At 45.8% G+C, this 26126-nt stretch overlaps 1 protein-coding gene across 1 annotated transcript in view; it reads right to left on the minus strand.

Annotated features, from left to right (window-relative positions):
* CUL3 (cullin 3) overlaps positions 1–26126 on the minus strand; it is a 78089-nt gene that overhangs the window by 36225 nt on the left and 15738 nt on the right. The window contains exons 2-3 of the mRNA XM_064152793.1: positions 15156–15353; positions 1008–1121 (exon numbers count right to left, since the gene is read on the minus strand). Coding sequence (XP_064008863.1) covers positions 1008–1121; positions 15156–15353 — 312 coding nt within the window. The remainder of the gene's footprint in view (positions 1–1007; positions 1122–15155; positions 15354–26126) is intronic.

Here is a 26126-nt window from a genome sequence, read left to right on the forward strand (position 1 = left end):
CTACCTTCAGAAAAAGCCTCTTCTGTCAGCTCTCAGGTAGGAATCTTTCAAGATTACAACCATGCAACAAAAGATGTGAAGCTGGAGATGGGTAGGTTCAGGCTGGACATGAGGAGGAAGTTGTTCAGCATGAGAGTGGTGAGAGCCTGGGATGGGTCGCCCAGGGAGGTGGTTGAGGCCTCATCCGTGAAGGTGTTTAAGGCCAGGCTGGATGGGGCTCTGGACAGCCTTATCTAGGGTAGAGTGTCCCTGCCCATGGCAAGGGAGTTGGAACCAGATGATCCTTGTGGTCCCTTCCAACCCTGACTGATTCTACGAAAGATCACATGCTTATCTACTGCTTAATCTTGTTCTCAAGCTCTATATGAGCAGCAAAGGATCACAGAACTACAGAATGTCAGGAGCTGGGAGGGACATCAAAAGATTATCCACTCCAACCCTACCCCACTGCAGAGCAGGGTCACCTACACCAGATCACACAGGAACACAACCAGGCAGGTTTTGAGTATCTCCAGAGAGGGAGACTCCATAACCCCCTGGGCAGCCTGTACCAGATTCAATTGATACCTTGCACTCAAGGATGTAGACTGCACCTAAGTTAGTCTTTTCAAACCCTTAAAATAACAGCTCCACTGGAAATCTGAAGAGGCTTTATACCATCATGCTTCCTACAGTAAGAAACTACCACTATAGAAACCAAAACGTGCAAGTAACATCTACAACCTGCTAGAATGGGCCTGACTAGTTTATAACAACTGCAAAATTCAATTATTTTTCATGTCCATTTTTCAACTTGTAATGAGATATCCTGAAAGAAGAATGCAATTGTAATTTCTCATCCACCTCCAATAGTCTTGTAAGCACACAGAGCTCTCAAAACAAGGGACAGACAGTAGTTTTGGGAAGACTTATAAGCATGCCTTGCTTTTTACCCTTCCAGCTCATTTACTTGGATATGTAAAAAGACTACTGACAGCATTAAACACATGGAAAAGCAGAATACCCACCATATACATCAGAATATCTCTAATCATCACCATTGCTGTCTGATGATCATTCCACGCTTGATTTAATGTTTGTAGGAAGTTGTTATTCAAGGAGTTTAACACATCATCTCGCACCTGCAACAGAAAAATAAACCCAGGTCAGTTTCTCTGGCATCATCTAAGTAAGAGACACAGAATGGTGTGGGTTCAAAGGGGCTTTAAGATCACCTAGCCTCTGCTGACTGCCCAGTTTTGGTCACCACAGTACAGGAGGGACATTGAGGTGCTGGAGCGGGTGCAGAGAAGGGCAACGAGGCTGGGGAGAGGTCTGGAGAACATCAGCTATGAGGAGTGGCTGAGGGAGCTGGGGGTGTTTAGTCTGGAGAAGAGGAGGCTGAGAGGGGACCTTATTGCCCTCTACAGCTACCCAAAAGCAGGTTGTAGTGAGGCTGGAGCTGGTCTCTGCTCCCCAGTTACTAATGATAGGACAAGAGGAAACGGCCTCAAGTTGCACCAGGTTGGCTGTTGGGAGGAAGCTCTTTCCTGAGCAGGTGGTCAGGCACTGGCACAGGCTGCCCAGGGAGGTGGTGGAGTCACCATCCCTGGAGGTGTTTAAAAGGAGAGTGGGTGTGACACTTGAGGCTATGGTCTGGTGATGAAGGCTGCTGGGATGAAGGTTGGACTGGATGATGCTGGTGGTCCTTTCCATCCACAGCAATTCCTAGAGATGAGATGTTGTGCTGAGGGATTTGGTTTGGTCAAGGACTTGTCAGTGTGAAACTAATGATTGGACTGGATGATCCTGAAAGGCTTTTCCAATCTAAGAAATTCTGTGATCCTGTGATTCTGTGACTGCAGAGAGGCTAGACATCTTCAGCTAGATCAGGTTGCTCAGAGCCCCAAACAACTTGACCCGGAATGTTTCCAAGGATAGGGCAGTTACCACACCCAGGGGAAGCTGAAGCCTCCACAGCTTCTCTGGGCAACTTGTCCTAGTACTCATCATGCTCACAGGGAAGAAATCCTTCCTAATGTCTAATCTCGATCAAACTTTTTCCAATTTCAAGCTCTCACCCCTTGTCCTGTCACTACTGCTAGTTTGAAGCAGGCTAGAATGTTTTGGTGAGAAGAACTAGATTACAGGTTGTGAAAGGCAAACAATGGTGATAGCTACTGCACGAGAAGCTCCTAGCCAAGTTGGCAGCTCATGGTTTGGACAGATTCACTCTGTGCTGAATCAAGAACTGTCTGGATGGCAGAGCCCAGAAAGTGGTGGTGAATTGTGCCACATCCAGTTGGCAGCTTTCACTAGTGGTGTGCCCCAGGGATCAGTGCTGCTGGGCACAGTCCTGTTCAATATCTTTACTGATGATCTGGACGAGGGGATTGAGTCCAGCATCAGTAAGTTTGCAGATGACTCCAAGCTAGGAGCAGCTGTGGAGCTGTTGGAAGGTAGGAGAGCCCTGCAGAGGGACATGGACAGGCTGGATGGGTAGGCAGAGGCCAATGGGATGAGACTGAACAAGGCCAAGTGCAGGGTTCTACACTTTGGCCACAATAACCCCAAGCAGCACTACAGGCTGGGGCCAGAGTGGCTGAGAGCAGCCAGGCAGAGAGGGAGCTGGGACTGCTGGTAGAGAGAAGCTGAAAATGAGGCAGCAGTGTGCCCAGGTGGGCAGCAGAGCCAATGGCATCCTGGGCTGGCTGAGGAGCAGTGTGGGCAGCAGGACAAGGGAGGTTCTTCTGCCCCTGTGCTCAGCACTGCTCAGGCCACATCTTGAGTACTGTGTCTAGCTCTGGGCTCCTCAATTCAAGAGAGATGTTGAGGTGCTGGAAGGTGTCCAGAGAAGGGGAGCAAGGCTGGGGAGGGGCCTGGAACATAAATCCTATGAGGAGAGGCTGTGGGAGTTGGGCTTGTTTAGCCTGGAGAAGAGGAGGCTCAGGGATGACCTCATTGCTGTCTACAACTACCTAAAGGGACATTGTAGCCAGGTGGGGTTGGTCTCTTCTCCCAGGCAACCAGCAACAAAAAGGAGGGGACACAGTCTGAAGTTGTGCCAGGGCAGGTCTAGGCTGGGTGTCAGGAGGAAGTTGTTGTCAGAGAGAGTGATTGGCATTGGAATGGGCTGCCCAGGGAGGTGGTGGAGTCACCGTCCCTGGAGGTGTTGAAGCAAAGCCTGGCTGAGGCACTTAGTGCCATGGTCTGGTTGACAGGTTGGACTGGATGATCTTGCAGGTCTCTTCCAACCTGGTTGATTCTATGCACTCACAGGCTTGCTGAGATGTATAGGAACAAGAAAAGCAAAACACAGATAACTATTCTCACTTGGGCTGCTGATGGGGAACTGTCTGAGCTGCTTCTTACTCTCTAACCTCACCCTCCATTTTGGGCTAACCCACTTTGCTTCCTAACCTGGCCAAACCTCCATTCTTCCTTGGGACTGGCATAAGGTTGAGAAGGGTAGGGGGAAGGTGAAGGGGTGGTTGAGAGCCCCTCCTGGGGACTCAGGTTTCTCGGAGGGCTGTTGTGTTTCTGTATTACCTTTTACCTTGTCTATTTCTGTATGTATCTGTATATACTTTAAATATCTGCTTGTCTGTTGTGCCAGCTGTAAATATAAGCTTCGTTCAAATTTCCAGAGCTGTCTGAGTCTAGTCTGGGTGATTTCTAAAGTGGGGGGGGGGGGGGCAGGGAACACCCAAACCATCACAACACGTGCTATCCTGTAGGCCTTTTTCAAATCCTGGAAGGCTGCCCCAAGGTTTCCTTGGATGCACACATTCACCACAATAATCCAAACAGAGCAGCCAGTGCCACACCACACATCAACTGGTAGCAAAGGAGGTGTTTGCCAGCAGGTGAACTTGCTACCAAGCAGACAGGGGAACGCTCTCACCTGTGCCACTTCTGCTCCAGATGCTTTTCTGGAAACGTGCTCTAAGTGGGTGCTGGACAACAAAATCACCCTGAGAGTCTAATTGTGAAGCATCTCAATTACACTCTCCCTGGTCTATTTTAAGCTGCAGATAGGTCTTGGAAGCTGTTCTTTTATTTGCTACAAAACCAAATTAATGCTTACAGCAGCTGTCTAGTTACCAAGTGCTGAACACACTCCTTGTATGGGCTGTGACCATTACAACAGCACAGCAAAACTACTGTAATGCACAAAACAGGCATGCAACAGCCAAATCATTTGGGTGGGATAAATGACCAGTGCTAAAAAACCCCTGGATATCCACACTCTTATATAGGGAAGGAATTCTTTTAGAGACACAGCTGCTGCTCTTCAAAAGCCTAAAGAATATTCCAATCTCAAAGACTTTTTATCAGCAGGATGCTACTTTAAATTAGCTGAGCTTGTAGTGATTTCTGTAACAAACCTTTGCAGGAAACTCCAGCTTAAAAGGACTGTTCACATGAAGCCTCAAAACTAAAACTAGAAGCTTCATAATCTACCTAAAGTCTTCTAGTATTTTCAAGGATAGAATCACAGAATGGTTTGGGTTGGAAGTGACCTTAAAAGTCACCTAGTTCCAACCCCCTGCAATGGGCAGGAACACCTGCTACTAGACTGGCTGAAGGCCTCATCCAATCTGCCTTTGAACATTTCCAGGCTTGGAGCCTCCACAACCTCTCTGGCTAGCCTGTTCCAGTATCTCACCACCCTCATGGGGAAAATTTCCTCCTAATGTCCCATTTAAACCCAGCTTCCTCCAGTCTGAAGCCATTACTCCTCATTCTGTCACTACACAGCTTTTTAACAAGTGCTCTCCAGCTATCCTGCTAGCCCCTAAAAATCCTGGAAAGCTGCTTTAAGGTCTTCCTGCAGTCTCTTCTTCTCCAAACTGAGCAAACTCAACTCTCAGCCTGTCTGCACAGCAGAGAGGTTCCAGCTCTCAGATCAATTTCTGTGACCTCTTCTGGATCTGCTCCAACAGGTCCATGTCTCTCCTGTGTTGAGGACTCCAGAGCTGGGCACTGCACTGTCGGTGGGGGTCTCAGCAGAGCAGAGGGGCAGAATCCCCTCCCTCGACCTGCTGGCCACACTGCTTTTGAAATCTCACATGTAATTTCAAGCTCCATTTCTATTTCATACTGGATATAGCTCTTCAGGAAATGTAGCACTTTCCCCTGTCAATCTCTTAAAATAGTTTGTTGGCACAAGCTATCAGTACCTTTAAATAACTTCCCAAGTGTACACAAAGCAGACTTATGGCCTAGTATTTTCTCTCTTACAGTGCCTGGGCTGATGCAGCAGCACAAATAGCCCAATTATGTAATTTCCACTCCTGTAAGGAGAGCCAGAACCTTCTGTGGGAGCAGAAGCTTAGAAAAGCACTTTCTGAGCTAGGGCCTCAAGGTCTCAGGGCTTTTATTACAGAGGTTCTTCAGTTTATAAGTCCAAATAGCCCAAAAGAGTTTCTAAAATCTTAGACAGTCACTAAGAGAGAAACTATGGCATTACCAGAAGTGGTTGGTCACTCCTGCAGCTGCTACTCTTCAGCTGAAAGAAAAACCCACTGAAGAACACTGAGGATTCTGAACTGCATTTACTTCTCAGCAAGTTCCTCACATCCTTTTGCCTTCCTTGCCTGTAGACTTGACTGAGATCATCTTAAGAACATCATTAACTAAAGATAAAGGCAGGTAACTCTTCAGACATTGCCAGCCATGCTCAGACTACACCCTAAAGCTCATAATTATTTCCTTAAAATGTTCTAGATCTTCCTCCCTATCTCATTGGTCTTATGGAAATCTTTTCCAACTCCCTGTTGGAGATTCTTGTCTTCTCTCTCCATGTCTCTCTGCAACATCTTGATAACCAGTTCCAAAGCCTGCTAAAGGTCCTAGATATACCTTTATAATCCCTCGATATGTCTCTCAGCCCTCTTCTCTCCAAACTGAACAATCCCAGCTCCCTCAGACACTCCTCACAGACCATGTATTCCAGGCCTTTCATAAGCCTCGATGCCCTTTTCTGGATGTGCTCCAGCACCTCACAGCATCACAGGCTCACAGGATGTTAGGGGTTGGACCCAAGGAGATCACCGAGTCCAACCCCCCTGCAGAACAGGACAGTACTATCTAACACAGATCACAGAGGAACACATCCAGACAGGCCTTGAAAGCCTCCAGAGACTGAAACCCCACAACCTCTCTGGGGAGCCTGTTCCAGTGCTCTGGGACCCTTACAGGAAAGAAGTTCCCCCTTGTGTTGAGCTGGAACCTCCTGTGCTGCAATTTACACCCATTGCTTCTTGTTCTATTCCAGGGACCAGTGAGCAGAGCCTGTCCCCCTCTCCTGGCAGCCCTCAGATGTTTATAAACATTTAGCAAATTCCCTCTCTTTTCTTCTCCAGACTAAGCAGCCCCAGGTCCCTCAGCCTCTCCTCATCAGCCATGCCCTCCAGTCCCCTCATCATCCTCACAGCCCTTCACTGCACCCTCTCCAGCAGATCCCTGTCCCTCTTCAACTGGGGAGCCCAAAATTGAACACAGTATCCAAGATGAGGTCTCAAAAGGGCAGAGCAGATGGGGAGGAGAACCTCCCTTGATCTGCTGGACACACTCCTCCTAATACACCCCAGGATGCCCTTGGCCCTCTTGGCCACAAGGGCACATTGCTGTGCCATGGGTAACTTGTTAGCCACCAAGACCCCCAGGTCCCTCTCCACAGGACTGCTTTCCAGCAGTCACCTCCCAGCCTCTACTGGTGGAGTTTATTATTCCTCCCCAATATTCCTCCTATAGTGAGGGGTCCAGAACTGACCACAATACTCAAGGCGTGGTCTCACCAGTGCTCAGCACAGAGGGATAATCAGCTCCCTGTTCCTACTGGCCACAGTATTTTTAATACAAGCCAGCATGCCACTGGGCCCCTGGCCACACTGCTGACTCATGTTCAGTTGACTAAGTATCCAAAGCACATCCTTTTCAGTAATGCTCTTGTATCTCCCCAAACCAGGACATTTCAGCCCATTTATGTTTAACACTGCTGACTTCCAGCGCAGAAGAAAAACAACAAAGCTGTACTGGCTTGGCTAACAAATCAACCAATTCCTTTGTCACACACAGTATCATGTGTTGCATGCCACGGTTTAGATTTCACTAGGTTATGAGAGGCTCACAAAAACAAAGGGGATTTTAAAAACATCATCCTGCAAAGTTGAGCTTCAAGATTTTTGTTTTCTATTTTAACACAACTGATATTGCTTATCAATGACTGCTTTAGAGAGAGAATCTAAGTTTTGTGTGTTTGGCTTTTTAAACCACTTGTACAGCATTTATGCAAAGTAGCAAAAAACTAAGCTCAAGAAGTGTGAAGGAAGAGAATCATAGAATCAACCAGGTTGGAAGAGACCTCCAAGATCATCCAGCTCAACCTAGCACCCAGCCCTAGCCAGTCAACCAGACCATGGCACTAAGTGCCCCAGCCAGGCTTGGCTTCAGCACCTCCAGGGACGGTGACTCCACCACCTCCCTGGGCAGCCCTCCTGGAGAAGAGGAGGCTCAGGGGTGATCTTTTTACTGTCTACAACTACCTGAAGGGGCATTGTAGCCAGGTGGGAGGTGGCCTCTTCTCCCAGGCAACCAGCAATAGAACAAGGGGACACAGTCTCAAGTTGTGCCAGGGTAGGTCTAGGCTGGATATTAGGAAGAAGTTCTTCACAGAGAGAGTGATTGGCATTGGAATGGGCTGCCCAGGGAGGTGGTGGAGGCACCGTCCCTGGGGGTCTTCAAGAAAAGCCTGGATGAGGCACTTAGTGCCATGGTCTAGTTGATTGGTTAGGGCTGGGTGCTAGGTTGGACTGGCTGATCTTGGAGGTCTCTTCCAACCTGGTCGATTCTATGATTCTATGATTTCAATGCCAATCACTCTCTCTGACAACAACTTCCTCCTCACATCCAGCCTAGACCTCCCTTGGCACAGCTTGAGACTGTGTCCCCTTGTTCTGTTGCTGCTTGCCGGGGAGAAGAGCCCAACCCCACCTGGCTACAACCTCCCTTCAGGAAGTTGTAAACAGCAGTGAGGTTACCCCTGAGCCTCCAAGAGCATCCACATCAAGCTGCAATACTGCCAAAGGACAAAAAAGAGAGAAATCAGTGAAGCTAATAGGTGCAGAAGAATTAAATGCTGGAATTATTCAAGATGAAAAGTTTTCAGCACTTTTTATTCATGATTAATTTTAAATTCAATGCTACCTGTGCTATACTTTAATAACAACATTAACAAACAGGTAAAGACAAGTATTAGCATGTCCTTATCCTACAGTGAAAATTAGGCAGCTCAAAACAGTCCTGGCTAGGGGTACAGAGTAGGGTTTCCAGCTCACTGCTGCCTTCATTAGGCAGCCAGATTCTGGTAAGGGCAGCTACAGATCATTAGGGCCTGCAAATTCAAACCAGGCTTGCTTTGTAGTTACTTGTTCACACACTTCCATCAAGCATGTCTGTGCCTACCATCTCATGTACAACTAAACGGTCTGTAAAGACAAACTATGCCTTGTTTTCTTCTTGAAATGTTAAACTATTTTCTTCTTAAAACTATTTTGCAGATGTCACCAAGCTGAGTGGTACAGCTGATGTGCATGAGGGATGAGATCATCCAGAGGGATCTGGACAAGCCTGAGAAGGGGACCTGTATGAACCTCATGAGGGTCACCAAGGCCAAGTGCAAGGTCCTGCACATGGGTTGGGGCAATTTTTGGTATCAATGAAGGCTGGGGGATGAAGAGCAGCTCAGTAGAGCAGGACCTGGAGGTAATGGTGAGTGAAAAGTTGGACCTCAGCTGGGAATGTGTGCTCACAGTCCAGAAAGCCAGTGATATCCTCAGTTGCACCCCCAGCAAGAGAGACAGCTGACTGAGGGAGGGGATTCTGCCTTTATGCTCTGCTCTGGTGAGACCCCACCTGCAGTGTTGTGCCCATCTCTGGAGTTCTCAGCACAGTAAAGATGGACCTGTTGGAGCAGGTTCAGAGAAGGCCACAATAATGATCTGAGGGCTGGAACCCCTCTGTTTTGTGGACAGACTGACAAAGATCGAGTTGTTCAGTCTGGAGAAAAGAAGGCTCCGTGGAGATCTAACTGTGGCCTTTTAGTACTTAGAGCAGTCTAGAAGAACAATAGGGACAGATCTTTTACTGGTGCTTGTTATGACAGGACAAGGATGATGGAAGACAGGAGATTTAGACTAGACAGAAGAAACAAATCTTTTACACTGAGGACGATAAGACACTGGCCCAGGTTGCCCAGAGATAGCAAAAGCACCATTCTTGGAAGCATTCCAGGTCAGGACACCTGGAGCTCAGAGCAACTTGATTTAGGAGATGTCCCTGCTCACTGCAGGAGAGCTGGACTAGATGACCTTTAACAGTCCTCTCCAATCTAAAGCAGTCAAACAAAATGCTGAGTAAGCACAACTTTCATCTAGCAATTAAGTAAACAAAGTATAAATAAAGCTCTTCACTGTGCCACACCAAAACAAAATCTTTTACTTTCCAATCTTGAAAGCTTAGAATCATAGAATCAACCAGGTTGGAAGAGACCTCCAAGCTCAGCCAGGCCAACCTAGCACCCAGCCCTGGCCAGTCAACCAGACCATGGCACTAAGTGCCTCATCCAGTCTATTCTTGGACACCTACAGGGACAGTGACTCCATCACCTCCCTGGGCAGCTTCCAGCAGAAACATCTGAACAAATACACTGCCTCTTATCAGTTTCTTCATCTATTCTTAACTAACCAGCACGACTGGAATGCTAGAGAAATGCAATTTTATTTTAGGGAAGATAATCAGATGTGGACAGTAAGTGGCAATTCTGTTACAACAATTCTACTGAATCTGTTACAACAATTCTGCTGAGTTTGGCTCCCCAGAAGCACTTCCTGAACTGAGTGTACTAAAATCTTATCAAAATGAAAATGTGCAGAAATGAAAAGAGTGAACAGTTTTTATGAGCAATGTTCCAGTTGCCAAACACCCTCCTTCTAAACTCAGCATCACGACTAGGAAGAAATGTTTACAATGGCTTCTGATAGCTACTCGTCACTGAACAAAGAACTGCCCTTGGAAATAGACACTGAAAATACAAAATTCCTGTTCGGGAGCTTCTTCTGCCCCTGTGCTCATCATTGCTCAGGCCACCCCTTGAGTGCTGTGTCCAGTTTTGGGCTCCTCAGTTCAAGTGAGATGTTGAGGTGCTGGAAGGTGTCCAGAGAAGGGCAACAAAGCTGGTGAGGGGCCTGGAACACAAACTCTATGAGGAGAGGCTGAGGGAGCTGGGGGTGTGCAGCCTGCAGCAGAGGAGGCTCAAGGCAGACCTCATTGCTGCCCACAGCTACCTGAAGGGAGGCTGTAGCCAGGTGGGGTTGGTCTCTTCTGCCAGGCAAGCAGCAACCGAACAAGGGGACACAGTGTCAAGTTGTGGCAGGGGAGGTCTAGGCTGGATGTTGTTAGGAAGTTGTTGTCAGAGAGAGTGACTGGCATTGGAATGGGCTGCCCAGGGAGTTGCCGTCCCTGGAGTTGTTGAAGCCAAGCCTGGCTGGGGCACTTAGTGCCATAGTCTGGTTGCTTGGCCAGGGCTGGGTGCTAGGTTGGGCTGGATGATCTTGGAGGTTTTCTCCAACCTAGTTGACTCTATGATGAGGGGACTCAAGCATCTCTGTGACAAGGAAAGGCTGAGAGACCTGGTGATGATGAGACCGGAGAAGACAGTGAATATTACTGAAGCTTATCTACAGCCAAAGGGAATCTCTTGAGAGATTCCAAACCTGCCTAGGCATTGCAATCCTGAGCAACCTTCTGTGGGTGACCCAGGTTTAGCAGAGGATTGGTCTAGATGATCTCCTGAAGACCCTCAACAATTTTGTGATCAAGTACTAATAGCACAACCATAACATGCATTATTCCCAATATACAATGTACTATTTATCCATACTTCCACCTGTAACTTCCTCAATAGAACACTGTTTTAAGCAAGCCACCAACCACAAGCCTATAGAAGTCTTCTTTATGTTCAGAACTTTTTGACAGGAGTCCCATTTTTTAACTCTTTACTTGGGATTGTTTAAAAGGGTGGCATCAGCAGGCACCTGAGTAGCTTAGTCTTTACCTTTACAGTATCAAACTACCACAACTTGACAGTTAGCTTTTTTTATTTAAAAAGATTTTAGCCACTTATTTTTATGCTGCCCACACAAAGTTATAATTGGATTAATGTTAAAGATCAGAACACTCAAGCTATCTAGATTATTTCCTTTCAAGCATCAGATCTAATAGCATAAAGTATCATAAAGGATTTCTCTACACCAGTGTCTGTGCAACACTCTCAGCAGCTGCAGTGACCATATAAGCTCTCACAATCATCTGCTCCTTCATCAGCTTGCCACAATCAGCACTTCAGAGTATTTTTCTTTCCCCCCACAGAATCAGTCAGGGTTGGAAGGGACCACAAGGATCATCCACTTCCAACCCTCCTGCCATGGGCAGGGACACCTCACACTAGATCAGGCTGTCCACAGTGTTATCCAGCCTGGCCTCAAACACCTCTAGGGAGAGAATCATAGAATCAATCAGGTTGGAAGAGACCTCCAGGATCATGCAGCCCAACCTAGCACCCAGCCCTATCCAGGCATCTAGACCATGGCACTAAATGCCTCATCCAGGCTTTTCTTGAACACCTCCAGGGGCAGTGTCTCCACCACCTCCCTGGGCAGCCCATTCCAATGCCAATCACTCTCTCTGACAACAACTTCCTCCTCACATCCAGCCTAGACCTCCCTTGGCACAACTTGAGACTGTGTCCCCTTGTTCTGTTCCTGGTTGTCTGGGAGAAGAGCCCAACCCCCAGCTGGCTACAGCCTCCCTTCAGGAAGTTGTAAACAGCAATGAGGTCACCCTGAGCCTCCAAGAGCATCCACATCAAGCTGCAATACTGCCAAAGGACAAAAAAGAGAGAAATCAGTGAAGTTAATAGGTGCAGAAGAAGTATATGCTGGAATTATTCAAGATTAAAAGTTTTCAGCACGGGATAAAGCTTCGACCACTTCCCTGGGCAACCCATTCCAGGGTCTCACCACTCTAATAGTGAAGAACTTCATCCTATCATCCAGCCTGAAAGTACCCATTTCTAGTTTTGTTCCATTCCCCCAAGTGCTATCACTACCTGACATCCTAAAGAGTCCCTTCTCAGCTTTCTTGTAGGCCCCCTTAAGAAAGGCCACAATAATGTCACCTGGGAGCCTTCTCCTCTTCAGACAATCACTGTACCTAACAGATTGTTCCTGGGGCTCCTAGTTACTAGGAGCTATTACTAAACTACCTCCTATTTACTAGGAGCTAGGTTACTACTGCTAATAATAATTATTAGCAATAAAACTTCCACTTTATCTGTTTCATAAAACTAAAGAAATCTCCATCTTGACATTTTCTTAATTAGCCTAGAATCAATATGCTGAGGCTTCTAATATATCTTTCTATGTTTTAGATCTGCAGAGTAGTGGAAAAAACCTCAGCAGGTGTAAGTTATCTCCATGGTCTCCAAGGAAAACTGATATATTTACACCATCTCAGAATCTGGCCTCTTTTTCTTGCTTGTTTTGTTATTTTTCTAAACAATGCAGGTTTATTGTTTCTCTTTGACATATGTATTAACACTGAGAGGAGCTAATTCACAATCATACATTATGTTCACCTCACTGCAGCTACAAGAAATTTACAGGGATGTCATATGGATAATTTTTAGTATGGAGAAGAGCAAGGAACAAAGATAAGGAGCTTTTCTCAAACAAAACCAGGGTAAACTGAAGCCTTGGAAGAATAAAAGGTTAGTGTCAGGATCGTTATTAAGTATAGATTGTAAACAGTGGCATGTACAAGGAGGAGGCACAAAAACTCTCAGCCATTTGCCACGTTTTATAAGAGCAGTACAGATTATAAATGCAGTAGTACCTGAGAGTCACAGATGTGCTACCAAAACCAGAAAGAAAGCCCCACATTCAAAGCAGCTTGTCCAGAGCACACCTCTGGAAACTCAGATTTTGAAGACAGATGACATTTTTTTGACACAACAGTTAAAAGGCATAAAAAGCTCCCCAAGGCGTATGCATTATTTAGACATAAACATCTCATCCACTCTCTGCAGTTCAGCCAGAAGTAATCATTCAAAGCTTGCAAAGGTAGGTGGCTTTTCTTGCCTAATGCTGTAGTAACATCTGACACTCCAGCCAGACTCACAGCCTGTGCAGAGGACCACCTTAAATACTTGGTGCAGTTTTGGGGCCCTATTTGCAAGAACGGCACTGAGGTGCTGGAGTGTGTCCAGAGAAGGGAAACGAAGCTGGTAAGGGATCTAGAGCACAAGTCTTGTGAGAAGCAGCTCAGAAAACTGGGGTTGGCCAGCCCGGAGAGACGGAGGCTGAGGGGAGATCTCCTCGCTCTCTATAACTCCATGAAAGGAGGTTTGAGCGACATAAGGGTCAGTTTCCTCTTCCTAGAGACAAGTAATAGAACAAGAGGGAACAGCCTCAAGTTGTGCTAGAGGAAGTTTAGGTTTGACATTACAAAAAACTTCTTCACTGAAAGGGATTAAGCCCTGGAACAGGCTGCTCATAGAAGTGATGAAGTCACTGGCCCTGCAAATATTCAGGAATCATGTAAGACTGTTGAGTTGAAGGATGGTGATCTGACAGTGCTTGGATAATGGTTGGACTCTATCATCTCAGAGGTCTTTTCCAACCTTAATGACTCTATGATTCTATGTGTCACTGCAAGAAGTAAGGCATCTTCCCCAGACTCAGGATCCAGTTACCACTAAATATTATCTGGAGTCATAAAACCTGAGTTTTAACATTTTTAAAGTCACAGAATCATAGAATCAACCAGGTCAGAAGAGACCTCCAAGCTCAGCCAGTTCCACCTAGCACCCAGTCCTAGACAAGCAACCAGACCATGGCACTAAGTGCCCCAGCCAGGCTTGGCTTCAATACCTTCAGGGACAGCAACTCCACCACCTCCCTGGGCAGCCCATTCCAATGCCAATCACTCTCTCTGCCAACAACTTCCTCCTAACATGCAGCCTAGACCTCCCCTGGCACAACTTGACACTGTGTCCCCTTCTTCTCTTGATGCTTGCCTGGCAGAAGAGACCAACCCCACCTGGCTACAGCCTCCCTTCAGGGAGCTGTAGACAGCAATGAGCTCTGCCCTCAGCCTCCTCTTCTGCAGGCTGCACACCCCCAGCTCCCTCAGCCTCTCCTCATAGAGACTGTGTTCCAGGCCCCTCACCAGCCTTGCTGCCCTTCTCTGGACACCTTCCAGCATCTCAACATCTCTCTTGAACTGAGGAGCCCAGAACTGGACACAGCACTCAAGGTGTGGCCTGACCAGTGCTGAGTACAGGGCAAAAATAACTTCCCTTGTCCTACTAGCCACACTATTCCTGATACAGGCCAGGATGCCTTATCAATCAACTCTAATCTTGTCTCGCAAATAAGTGGCTCCAAGGTTTAACACAAGATTAGCAGAGGGGTTAGAAACCCAAATCATTCTCTGAATCTAAAATAACTGCAACTTCTGTTCTTCAAAAAACATGTGGACAGGACACTTTGGGACATGGTTTAATGGCTGTGGTGGAGTCGGGTTGATGGTTGGATTTGATGATCTCAGAGGTCTTTTCCAACTGACACAATTCTATGATTCTAAGATGTCAAGAGCCCTTTTCTCATATCTATAGAAACAAGACATTATGCTTATCATTTTGACCCAACTTGCAAGGTTTTGAAAAGGCTGAAATGACAGAATGCAGACTGCTGAGCACTTCTGTTGCTGCTTTGCTGATGCCACAGAAAACTCACTGGAAAACAACCCAACATTTACTGTGAGAAAGCCACAAGATGCCACCAAAGGGTCACAAATCTTCTTTAAAAAGATTTATCAGCACTTCCCTTCAGCTAAAGTTGTTCCTGTTCAACACTCAAATGCTTCTTATGGTCTGTAAGTTAAAACACTATCTGGAGTACTAAGTCATGTAAGTTTAATGCTAGCTCTAAGCTACCATTTTGATGTCACACCACCATCGCAACACAAGGCAATGTCGCAGTGTCAGTTAACTAACTCTTCAGAATTCTGTTGCCACAGACTCTTCAATTTTAAGTCACACCATTGCATACCTTGTTTATTAGATGCTCAGTGACCACTTCTCTTAGTCCAGTGTAGAGTTTCTCGCCATGTTTATGCAATACCATCGTATATGCGTTCCTGTACAGCTCCTCAAAGCTGAGGCCACTGTTGTTCTTCCGCTGTATCTCCTGGATTGCATTCTTCAGAAGATCCCAAATGCTGTTCACATATTTCTCATCCATAGTCATCTGCAAAAAAAAAAAAAAAGGTCTTGTTCAGGATGCAGAAAGATGACTTGAAGGAAGTCACCTTCAGAAGTTGTAAGTCCAGGAGCAGTGATTGCTTCTGCCACGTTTTGTCAATTCCATTACCACAAAGCTTATCAAACTTTATCAGAAGAAAAACAGTATTTATTAAACTAGTTCAAGGAATAGTTATGATTAATATTAGTCTAATACACTGAGAGAGTCATTGGCTACTGGAATGGGCTGCCCAGGGAGGTGGTGGAGTCGCTGTCCCTGGAGCTGTTCAAGGCAGGATTGGACGTGGCACTTGGTGCCATGGTCTGGCCTTGAGCTCTGTGGTAAAGGGTTGGACTTGATGATCTGTGAGGTCTTTTCCAACCTTGTTGATACTGTGATTTCTCCTTCAGAGCTGCAAATCCACAGAATCCAACCCCTGAGCCTTTGTAGTAGGTATGAGTCTCTTCCCTCCTCCTCCTCCTCCTCCTCCTCCTCCTCCTCCTCCTCCTCCTCCTCCTCCTCCTCCTCCTCCTCCTCCTCCTCCTCCTCCTCCTCCAAGGATTATCAATGAACTTTTACAGATTCACAGATTGCTTCAGGTTGGAAGGGATCCTCAAAGGTCATCTTGTTCAACCCCCCTGCAGTCATCAGGGACACCTCCAACTAGATCAGGCTGCCCAAGGCCACACTGAGTCTCATCTTGAATGTCTCCAGGGACAGGGCCACAACCACATGCCTGGGCAGCCTGTTCTAGTATTTCACCACACTCATTGTAAAGAACTTTCTCCTGATGCCCAACCTAAATCTGCCCTCCTCCATTGCCCCTCATCCTATCACTACAACCCCTTCTAAACAGTCCTGCCCCAGCCTTCCTCTAGGTTCCCTTCAGAAATTGAAATGCAGCTGTAAGGTCTCCACGGAGTCTTCTCTTCTCCAGGCTACACAGTCCCAAGTCTTTCACCCTGTCTTCATAGAAGTGCTCCAGCTCTCTGGTCATCTTTGTGCCCTCCTCCCTTCTGGACCAATTAATGTCCCTCTTGTGTTGGAGGCCCCAGAGCTGGACACATTACTCCAGCTGAGGTGTCACCAGAGAAAAGTGGCAGAAATACCTCTCTTGACCTGCTGGCCACGTTTCTTTTGATGCAGCCTAGGATGCAACTGGCACTCTAGGTTGCAAGTGCCCATTGTTGGCTCATGTCCAGCTTGTCTGCCAGTATTCCCAAGGCCTTTTCTGCAAGGTTGCTCTCAATTTTGTCATCCCCTCAGCCTGTATTGATATCAAGTTGTACTGACCTAGGTGCAGGACCTTGCACTTTGCCTTATCAAACCTCATGAGCTTCTCCTCAGCCCATTTCTCCAGCCTGTTCAGCTTCCTCTGGATAGCATCTGGTCCTTCAGTCTTATCAACCACACCACTTAGCTTGATATCATCTGCAAATTTGCTGAGGGTGCAGCTGATCTCGCTGCTGATATCATTGATGAAGATATTGAACAGCACTGGCCCCAGTACAGACCCTTGAGGCACACCACTTGTCACCTGTCTCCATCTGGACATCAAGTTCTCTCTAGAAAGATTCCAAACCTGCCTGGACACTGCCATCCTGGACAACCTGCTCCAGGTGATTCTTCTTTAGCAGGAGGATAAACTAAGTGATCCTCTGGGATCCCTCCCAAAACCTAGTAATACTCTCAGATTCTGTGTGAGTGTTGGCTCCCTCTCTGCTTTTCTGCTTATTCTGCCAGGTGTAACATTGAAAGGTCATTTATTTTCTTTCTAATTTGCATTTGCTACATTAGAGCCTCTTCAGGGAAATTATTTTCTAAAGCCTTCCTGACCAAGCAATTTCACAAATACTAACACTGAAGACAAGTATTTAGAATTGCAGCCATCATTCCAAGTAAAAGCTTTTCAGTTTTCCTTTGCAAAGAAGAAAACAAACCACCCCATGCTTTGTTTTCAAACAAAGCACAGACTCAAGCCAGCACTTCTCAATGCCTTTGTCTCTCCTCACTAATCAAAAATCTCCCAGCCAACATAACCTTTTAGCTCAACTGCAATTTAACTGCTCACCCAGTTGAATAAAAAAGAATAATAGGTATAAAAAAGGCTAATCCCCAGGTGCTAGTTTGAAGAGTTGTTACAACGTTATTGGGTTTGGGCTAGTCCACCAGTAAGCATTTCTGTGGGTTTCAGACAAGCAGCACAGCCAGAAAATCAGATCTACTTAAGGAAAAGCTAAAAGCAAACAGTTTAGATTTTTCTACTTTTAATCCAAATGCTATAATGGAAAAAATAATTGTAACATCCCTGAATACAAACACAAACACAGAGCTTATTGCCACTTAATTGGCACACCACATGCTACTCAAAGCACAAGATCCATAAAAGGTCATTTGAAAGAGTGAACAGTATACAGAACAATTATCAACTCATGTTATTACCTTTAAATATTAATCATGAAGGGCTCTGCCTCTCTGAGCAGCTTCCTATTCCTCTACTGACTGACTTCAGGTTAATTTCTGTGAGGTCTTATGGGAACAAGTTTGCTGAAGTTCTAAGGTCTCAAGTTAGAAGAGCACTGTCTTCCTAAAAAAGATCTGTCCTGCTTGCAGGAGTGTTTTCTGACACAGCAAAGCTTCCTAATACTTCAAATAAATCCACTCCACCAGACAGCAAGTCATTGCAGTAACGATTTAGCAAGAATGTCTTATTTCCTCTCCATTGCTGAACAGTTGTCTGACTTGTGAGCAGAAGAGGTCTTCCTGCATCCTCCTCCTCAGCATTACGTAAGAATTGCAATGACTAAATCCAGCCTTGGATCATTTAACTGAGGTTCATCCCTTTTGATTCCCCTTCCTTATATCAGGCTTGTCAGATTTAAAAACTCCAAGCAACTAAGCAATACAGTTTGTGATGCCATTGGAATGTTTTGTAATCTTTCAGGATTCTGTACAAAAGCATCTGTAAAAACACCATTAGAGAACTGTGATCCTGATCCTCTGGTCTGAGTCAACAGGGAAGATTTATTCAGCTCTCCCAATCCCTATCAATGAAGACTGTAAGGGATCCACTTCCACAAATACAGGATCAGAGCCCCAATGTTTTCCCATGCTCTTTCCCAGATTCCTTCTAATGGCTATATTTTACAAGCAAACTCCACAGCTGACATAGAGCTGCGTTGCTTGCACCTCCTGTTCTTACAGATTGAAGCAGAGGCTACATTCATTCTAAATCCTAAATATTTAAAGGGTGGACACTGTAATAACGGGCAACCTGCTGTGAGTGACCCTGCTTTAGCAGAGAGGAATTAGATGACCTCTGGAGGTCCCTACTCTGTGATTCTGCACTGCTCCTCTGGGTGCTATGAAAAAAGCCAGCCAGGTTCAGAAAAACTTGCAGGAGCAAATCCCCAGTGGTATCAGCAGTTATTTACATGCAGATTCACCAAGATAGCAAGAAGCCAGTGCCAGAGAGGAGACACTTTAACACACTCCAGTGGATCTGAACATTACCTTTCTTGGGGAATGGGACAGAGCTCAAGTCTGTTACTGGCAGGAGAGACAGCTGTTTATAAGAAGCTGCTAGTTGGAAAACTTCCACAAACTGCTGCGCAAACGCTAACGATTCAAAAATGCAACTTGAACACAAACATCTCAACTCCAAGTGGAGCAGCAGTACATGTTGAGGAAATTAGACTGAAATATCAGTGCACATAAAAGTGCAATCATTTCACACAAAAAGAAGTGTCAGTGGAGGACTTCAAAGGTCCTTTACTCCACAGTAGTGCCACAGTGCAGAACCAGGTATGTGCAAGCATTTTATTTAGCAATGTTTGTCTATTCTATTAAAATCCCCCAGACCAAGTAAAGAACAATTTCCAGGAATCACCATTAGCACCTTGTGCTAGTTTGAAGCTAGCTAGAATGTTTTGGTGAGAAGGATTAGATCCCAGGCTGTGAAAGAGAAACAGATGGTGATGTCTACTGCACTCAAAGGCTTGCTGAGATGTACAAGAACGAGAGTATGAACACAGATAAAGTATTCGCACTTGGGGTGCTGCCTGAGCTCTGGTATTTTTCTCTCTAACTTCACTCACCCTTCATCTCTCTGATTAATCCACTTTGCTCCATAACCCCCCTGGCCAACCCTCCATTCTTCCTTGGGGCACAAGGCAACGTCTGGGGTAAGGTAGGGGAGTGGGAGAAGGTGGAAGGGTGGTTGGGAGCCCCTCCTGGGGACTCAGGTTTCTGGGAGGGCTGCTGTGTTTCTGTGTTACCTTTTCTCTTGTCTATTTCTGTCTATAACTGTATATACTGTAAATCTCTGCTTGTCTATTCTGCTAGCTGTAAATATAAGCCTCATTCAATTTCCAGAGCTGGCCGAGTCTAGTCTGGGTGATTTCCAAAGTCGGGGGGGGGCGAGGCAGGGAACACCTAAAACCACCATACACCTGAAGAGTGTGACACCAGCAGTAAAGTCACCAATAATCCTGAAGCTAACATCAGAAGCCTCCCAGAAGCTAACAATACAGAGATCATCTCTTTCAGTAATTTCATCACCAGTCCTTTTTATTTAAGGGGCACACAGCTGAACTCCAGTAGTTTTGGAATGAACATGTAACTTCATACAAAGCATTGTCACCTCCCTTCTAGCCATCTCATTGAAAGGGAAGTGGAACAGTCCAGAGAGAAATGCCTAGAAATATGCTCTGAGCAACTGCATCTAGTTTAAGATATTCCCACTCACTGCAGGGGAGATGGAGTAGGTGACCTTTAAAGGTAGCCTCCAATCCAAATTATTTAATGATTCTGTGATTCTATTTCCCGGCAGGAGCAATCCCATGCACTAATACATGCTGGAATGGAGCTGGGCAAAAAAAGAACCCAGGGCTCTTGGTAGACATCAAATTGACAACATGCCAATGAGCCCCTGAGGCAAAGAAGGTTAATGGTATCTTGGGCTATACATGCTGGAGTGACAATTAAAGTTAGTTAGCAGCTCTGAGAATAAACATTTACACCTACTAATTGCAGCCTGTCCTCACTCCCCGTTTCCTGTCCCTCAGCTGACTGATGATGGCTAAATTTGCCACCACAGGGTTCCTGACCCACAGTTCAAGACCTGTCAAAACCAAGTCTTCAATTTCAAGTCAAAGCACTCATCAAAATAGTATTAAACAGCCTGACACACAGTAACTTTGCAGCCTTAGCCTGCATCTCTCATTCTGGATGAAGCCTGGCTGAGGTTACCCAGAAAAGGGCAAGAGCAGTACATTTTGTGCCTCAGAACCTCATCACTGCTTGGATTTTTATAAACCCTTCCAAGACTGTTAATCTAAAAGACAAGAATTTACAATGACAGATGTGTTGTCTAGTGTTTGCTCCAAGAATACCTCTGAAAAATGGCACATTAAGATACAGAATGATACTCTTCAACCGCTAAGCAGATCAAATGTGCTCCTCTTAATGACAAATGGAGAGCTCAAAATAAAGACTCCTCTGAGTGTTGAGGTCTTCATCCTTGCATAGCAATGAGTATGTCTGCCAGAGATACACTGGCAGCACCTTACTGGCTGACATACATCAGCATGCCAAGAAGTAAAGAGATCCTTAACAAACAAGTAAAGCCAACTAAATTGTACACAGCCAAACCCACCAGGTACAAATTTCCTCTGCAGTGTTATCTGAATAGGTTGACACATTCAGAACACACAACTGGAAGCTAACAGGAGCATGAAGAAGGTAAGAGGCACCTCTGCCTACATCTGTTCTCCTCCATTCTACTACCTACTTCATTCTGCTCAAAGAGTCACAGGGAAGTCACAAGAATGTGCTGGTCCTAATAACTAGGCTTCTTTTCCCAAGTGACCTGTAACAACTGGAGGTGACAATCCATTGTTACCTACACCTCCTACGAGTGTTGGAGAATGCCTACCACACTATCATCATAGAATTATGGCATAGTTTTGGTTGTAACTGCACTTCCTCAAAGAGTGTTTGTGGTGGAGGGGAAGTCTCTGCCTGTACTCTGCTTCTGGTGTCTGCCAGTTATCATGGATTGGTTTGGGTTGGAAAGGACTATAAAGATCATCCAGTTCCAACCCCCCCTGCCATAGGCAGAAACATCTCTTACTAGAACAGGTTGCTTGAGGCCCCATCTAACCTGACTTTGAACATTGCCAGGGTTGAAGCTTCCACAGCTTCTCTGGACAAACACTTCAGAGAAGCTGTGGAGATTTCAACCCTGGGACAACCTGTTCCACTGCCTCACCACAGCAAAATATTTTTCCTAATGTCTAATCTAAATTGAGCTTCTTCCAGTTTGAAACCATTACCTCAAGTCCTGTCACTGCTTGCCTTTGTAACAAGACTCTCTCCAGCTATCCTGGAGACCTCCTTCAAATACTGGGAGGCAGCTCCCAGGTCTCTATGTAGTCTTCTTTACTCCAGGTTTTACTCCTGCCTTCATAAGAGAGCTACACTGTCATCATTTGCAACATTAAATATTGACATTATTTTTAATATCTGTGTTTTGTTTCTCACTCACCCTTTGACACTAAAGCCTTACTCTAGGTGGGCAACCTCTACACTCCTTCTGTAAGGAATGTTCATTGCTTACCCCATGCTGCATTCCAGGCTCAGATGATAAGCCAAAGAACCAGTGCTGAGAGTAATCTCACCACAGTCCAGAGAAAAATCAGTTCTAGTCTGGCCCCACGAAAGACTCAAGCCTCTGTAGAACAAGCAGGGCTCCGTGACAACACTCAGACAGTAGTAGAAATGCAAGAATCACAATATCCACCTTTCCTTCCCAGCTCTGTCAGGCTTTACTCAGACGAAGCAAGCAAAAAGTGCAATGAAGTCCAAAAAGGAAATCCTCTTTTGCCCACTGAAACACCCAAGAGCTGCAGGATTTCAAGTAAAACCTTCTCTTTCTCCACTTTCCTCTAATGAGGTCTCTAGCAATGAAAAGTTGCCCTGCCTGCATGGAGCAGAAAAGGTAAGCAGATTAAAAAGTGTTTGTTCCTTAAAAGCTGAAGTTGTACCCCCTGCATAGTGACTGACAGATTTGGTCTACCTCCCAAGCACTGTCTCAGAGAACTGCTACTCTCATTACAGAAGAAGGACTGCTCTGGGGAGGGGGGGGCTTGAAAAAGAAGAGGCTTGGTTGGTCAGTTTTGATAAGCTTCACAGCAAATGAACTCCAAGAACTTCCTTTTCTAGTAAACCTAAAGCCAAGGAAGAAAGACTTGTTCCTCCTCTCAAGAGGTGACATGCATCTGTGTTACAGGAAGACCTGACAGTAACATCACCACAGAGTAGCAATTTCAGAGCCTATATGAAAAGTTTAAACCACTGAAAATGTCACACTGCAGCAACAGTTTTGACATGATAAGGGAGATTGAGTAGATTTAAAGAGAGGTCAGAGACTCATTTCTCTTTCATATTTTAGGAACCAATTCAGAAGAATGAGACCAATCCTGAGCTGCCAGCATAACTCTTTCTGTATTTCAACTTGCAATTCATGGTTTCTTCCTTTTCCCCCCTGATTACACCGTGGTGGTTCTGCAGGCACAGATATCTTTTCCATGTACAGACCCCCACAGGCTTTCCCAACACTAACTCATACTGTTTGTAACTACTACTGAACAACTATAAGAATGCATCATACAGAAAAAGACTAAGGTCAACAGTCTTCCATAAAACTGTTTCACAGCATCTCCCAGATCCAAAAGACAAAACATTTAGTCAGTAATAAATAGCAGAAGTGTAGTATGGAACAGCACCTATTCAATTCCAAACTTCATGTGTGTTCCCCACTCTCTAATACCCTTGAGACTCTTCAATTTGGCAGTTATCTTCATTTTCGTAGGCTCCTGCAAAACGCATTTAAGCTCACGGTCAAGCCATACCCATCTTTGGAAGGCAGAAGGGCTCTGCAGTGGGACCTTGACCACCTGGACAGATGGGCGGAGTCCAATGGGATGGGGTTCAATAGCTCCAAGTGCAGGGTGCTGCACTTTGGCCACAACAACCCCATGCAGAGATACAGGCTAGGGTCAGAGTGGCTGGAGAGCAGCCAGACAGAAAGGGATCTGGGGGTGCTGATTGATACCCACCTGAACGTGAGCCAGCAGTGTGCCCAGGTGGCCAAGAGAGCCAGTGGCATCCTGGCCTGCATCAGGAATGGTGTGGTCAGCAGGAGCAGGGAGGTCATTCTGCCCCTGGACTCTGCACTGCTTAGACCACACCTTGAGTGCTGTGTTCAGTTCTGGGCCCCCCAGTTTAGGAGGGACATTGAGATGCTTGAGCGTGTCCAGAGAAGGGCAACGAGGCTGGGGAGAGGCCTTGAGCACAGCCCTACGAGGAGAGGCTGAGGGAGCTGGGATTGGTTAGCCTGGAGAAGAGGAGGCTCAGGGGAGACCTTATTGCTGTCTACAACTACCTGAGGGGTGGTTGTGGCCAGGAGGAGGTTGCTCTCTTCTCTCAGGTGGCCAGCACCAGAACAAGAGGACACAGCCTCAGGCTGTGCCAGGGGAGATTTAGGCTGGAGGTGAGGAGAAAGTTCTTCCCTGAGAGAGTCACTGGACACTGGAATGGGCTGCCCGGGGAGGTGGTGGAGTCGCCGTCCCTGGGGCACTTCAAGGCAAGGTTGGATGTGGCACTTGGTGCCATGGTCTGGCCTTGAGCTCTGTGGTAAAGGGTTGGACTTGATGATCTGTGAGGTCTCTTCCAACCCTGATGATACTGTGATCTTTTTCCTCTCCTGCAGGTCAGTTGAGTATAGTCCACTGGGCTAGTCTGAGGCTAGCTAGAATGTTTAGGTGAGAAGAATTAGATTACAGGCTGTGAAAAGGAAACAGTGGTGATGTCTGCTGCACTCATAGGCTTGCTGAGATGTATAAGAACAAGAACACAAACACAGATAACGGAGTTGCTGTCTGGGCTTTGGGCTGCTCTTCTTTCTCTCTAACCTAACCTGCCATCTGTGTGACTAATCCATCTGCTTCCTAATCCCCCTGGCTGACCTTCAAAAGTATCTTAAACATAAGGCAAGATCTGGGGTAAGGTAGAGGAGTGGGAGGATGTTGTGAGGGTGGTTGGGAGCCCCTCCTGAGGACTCAGGTTTCTAGGAGGGCTGCTGTGTTTTTGTATTATTTTTTGTCTATTTCTGTATCTAGTGTAAATCTCTGCTTGTATATTGTGTGAAGCTGTAAATATAAAGCTTCATTCAATTTCCAGATCAACCAAGTCTAGTCTGGGTGATTTCCAAACGTCCAAACCATCACATCCACAAACTACATCATGCTGTCTAAAAAAAAAATGAACCTAGGGTTCAGTTCACAGTTTATGATGCTCAGTGTACATAATACACCTTCAAACAGACACACATTAATAAAGATTAAAACAGAACTCTCATGAATACAGATAAAAGCAGAATATTACTTTTCTGAGTGGGTTAATGAAAAATGAATGATAGCTCAGCAGCCTCATTCTTCATTCTCTTACTGGTATATATTGATTCACACAGAGCAGGTTTTAAGGTTCTGGCCAAAAAATGTATCAGGAAGTTAAGTAAGAACACAGAGATAATCAAAGTCAATAAACACTGCATCTACAATCACTTATATAAAGCTTAACTCTGTCTCATGTACAATCATCTGTGTTATGGATTCTCCACAAGAGTCGATCAGGAAGGACTAAGACTGTTGGTTACTAGGGGAATAAGAAAGAAAACAGACAAATACAACTTCTTTTTGACATAAACTTTCAAAGATGCTACAAAGTACACTAGGGACTTCATTCTAGGCTGGCATGCTTTGCCCAAAAAGGCTAACAGAACACTATTTCATTAAAGAATAGATAAACCTCCAGCTTTTAAAGCATCTGCATACAAGTAGGAATGCTTTTTCAAATATTAAAAGGTATTATCTGTGAAGGAGTAAATCTTCTCCTGCCATGGTACAAGCTTCTGCCCACCTGTCACAGATTCATAGACTGCTCTGGGTTGAAAGGGACCTTTAAAGGTAGTCTAGTCCAACCTTCCTGCAGTCAGCAGAGACATTGTGAACTAAATCACGTTGCTCAGTGCCTGAAACAACCTGATCTGGGATGTTTCCAGGGATGAGGCATCCACCATCTCTCTGGGCAACCTGGAATAGTGTTACCACACTCTGCACAAAACAGTTGTTCCTCCTATCTAGTCTAAATCTCCTCTCTTCCTTCACCATTTGTCCTTTCACAACAGGCTCTGACGAAGCATCCTAAGCCCCTTTAAGTACTGAAAGGCCACAATAAGGTCTCTCTGGAGCCTTCTCTTCTCTAGGCTGAGCAACTCCAACTGTCAGACTGTCCTCACAGCAGAAGGGTTCCAGCCCCTCAGATCATTATTGTGGCCTCCTCTGGACCTCCCCCAAGAGGTCCACATCTCTTCTGTGCTGAAGTCTCCAGAGCTGGAGATAGCATTGCAGGTGAGAACACACTAGAGCAAAGCATAAGAGCAGAATCGCCTCCCTCAATAGGCTGTTCACAGCACTGGGATGGAGCTAAGTATACAGTCAGCATCTGGGCTGTGAGCATACTGCTGGCTCATGTCCAGCTTTTCACCCACCATCATGACATGAAACTTGTTTTAAAGGTAGTTGTATTTGAAAGAGAACGAAACCAGTTAGTTGTTATAACTCCTAGAACTGAATCAGTTAAGAGGCTAAATATAGAAAGTTCTAGTTCAAAAGATAGTTGTCACAGCTACAGAATGAATGTGCTTATACAGCCAAA

Source organism: Pogoniulus pusillus, chromosome 13, assembly GCF_015220805.1.
Source record: "Pogoniulus pusillus isolate bPogPus1 chromosome 13, bPogPus1.pri, whole genome shotgun sequence".
NCBI lineage: Eukaryota > Metazoa > Chordata > Aves > Piciformes > Lybiidae > Pogoniulus > Pogoniulus pusillus.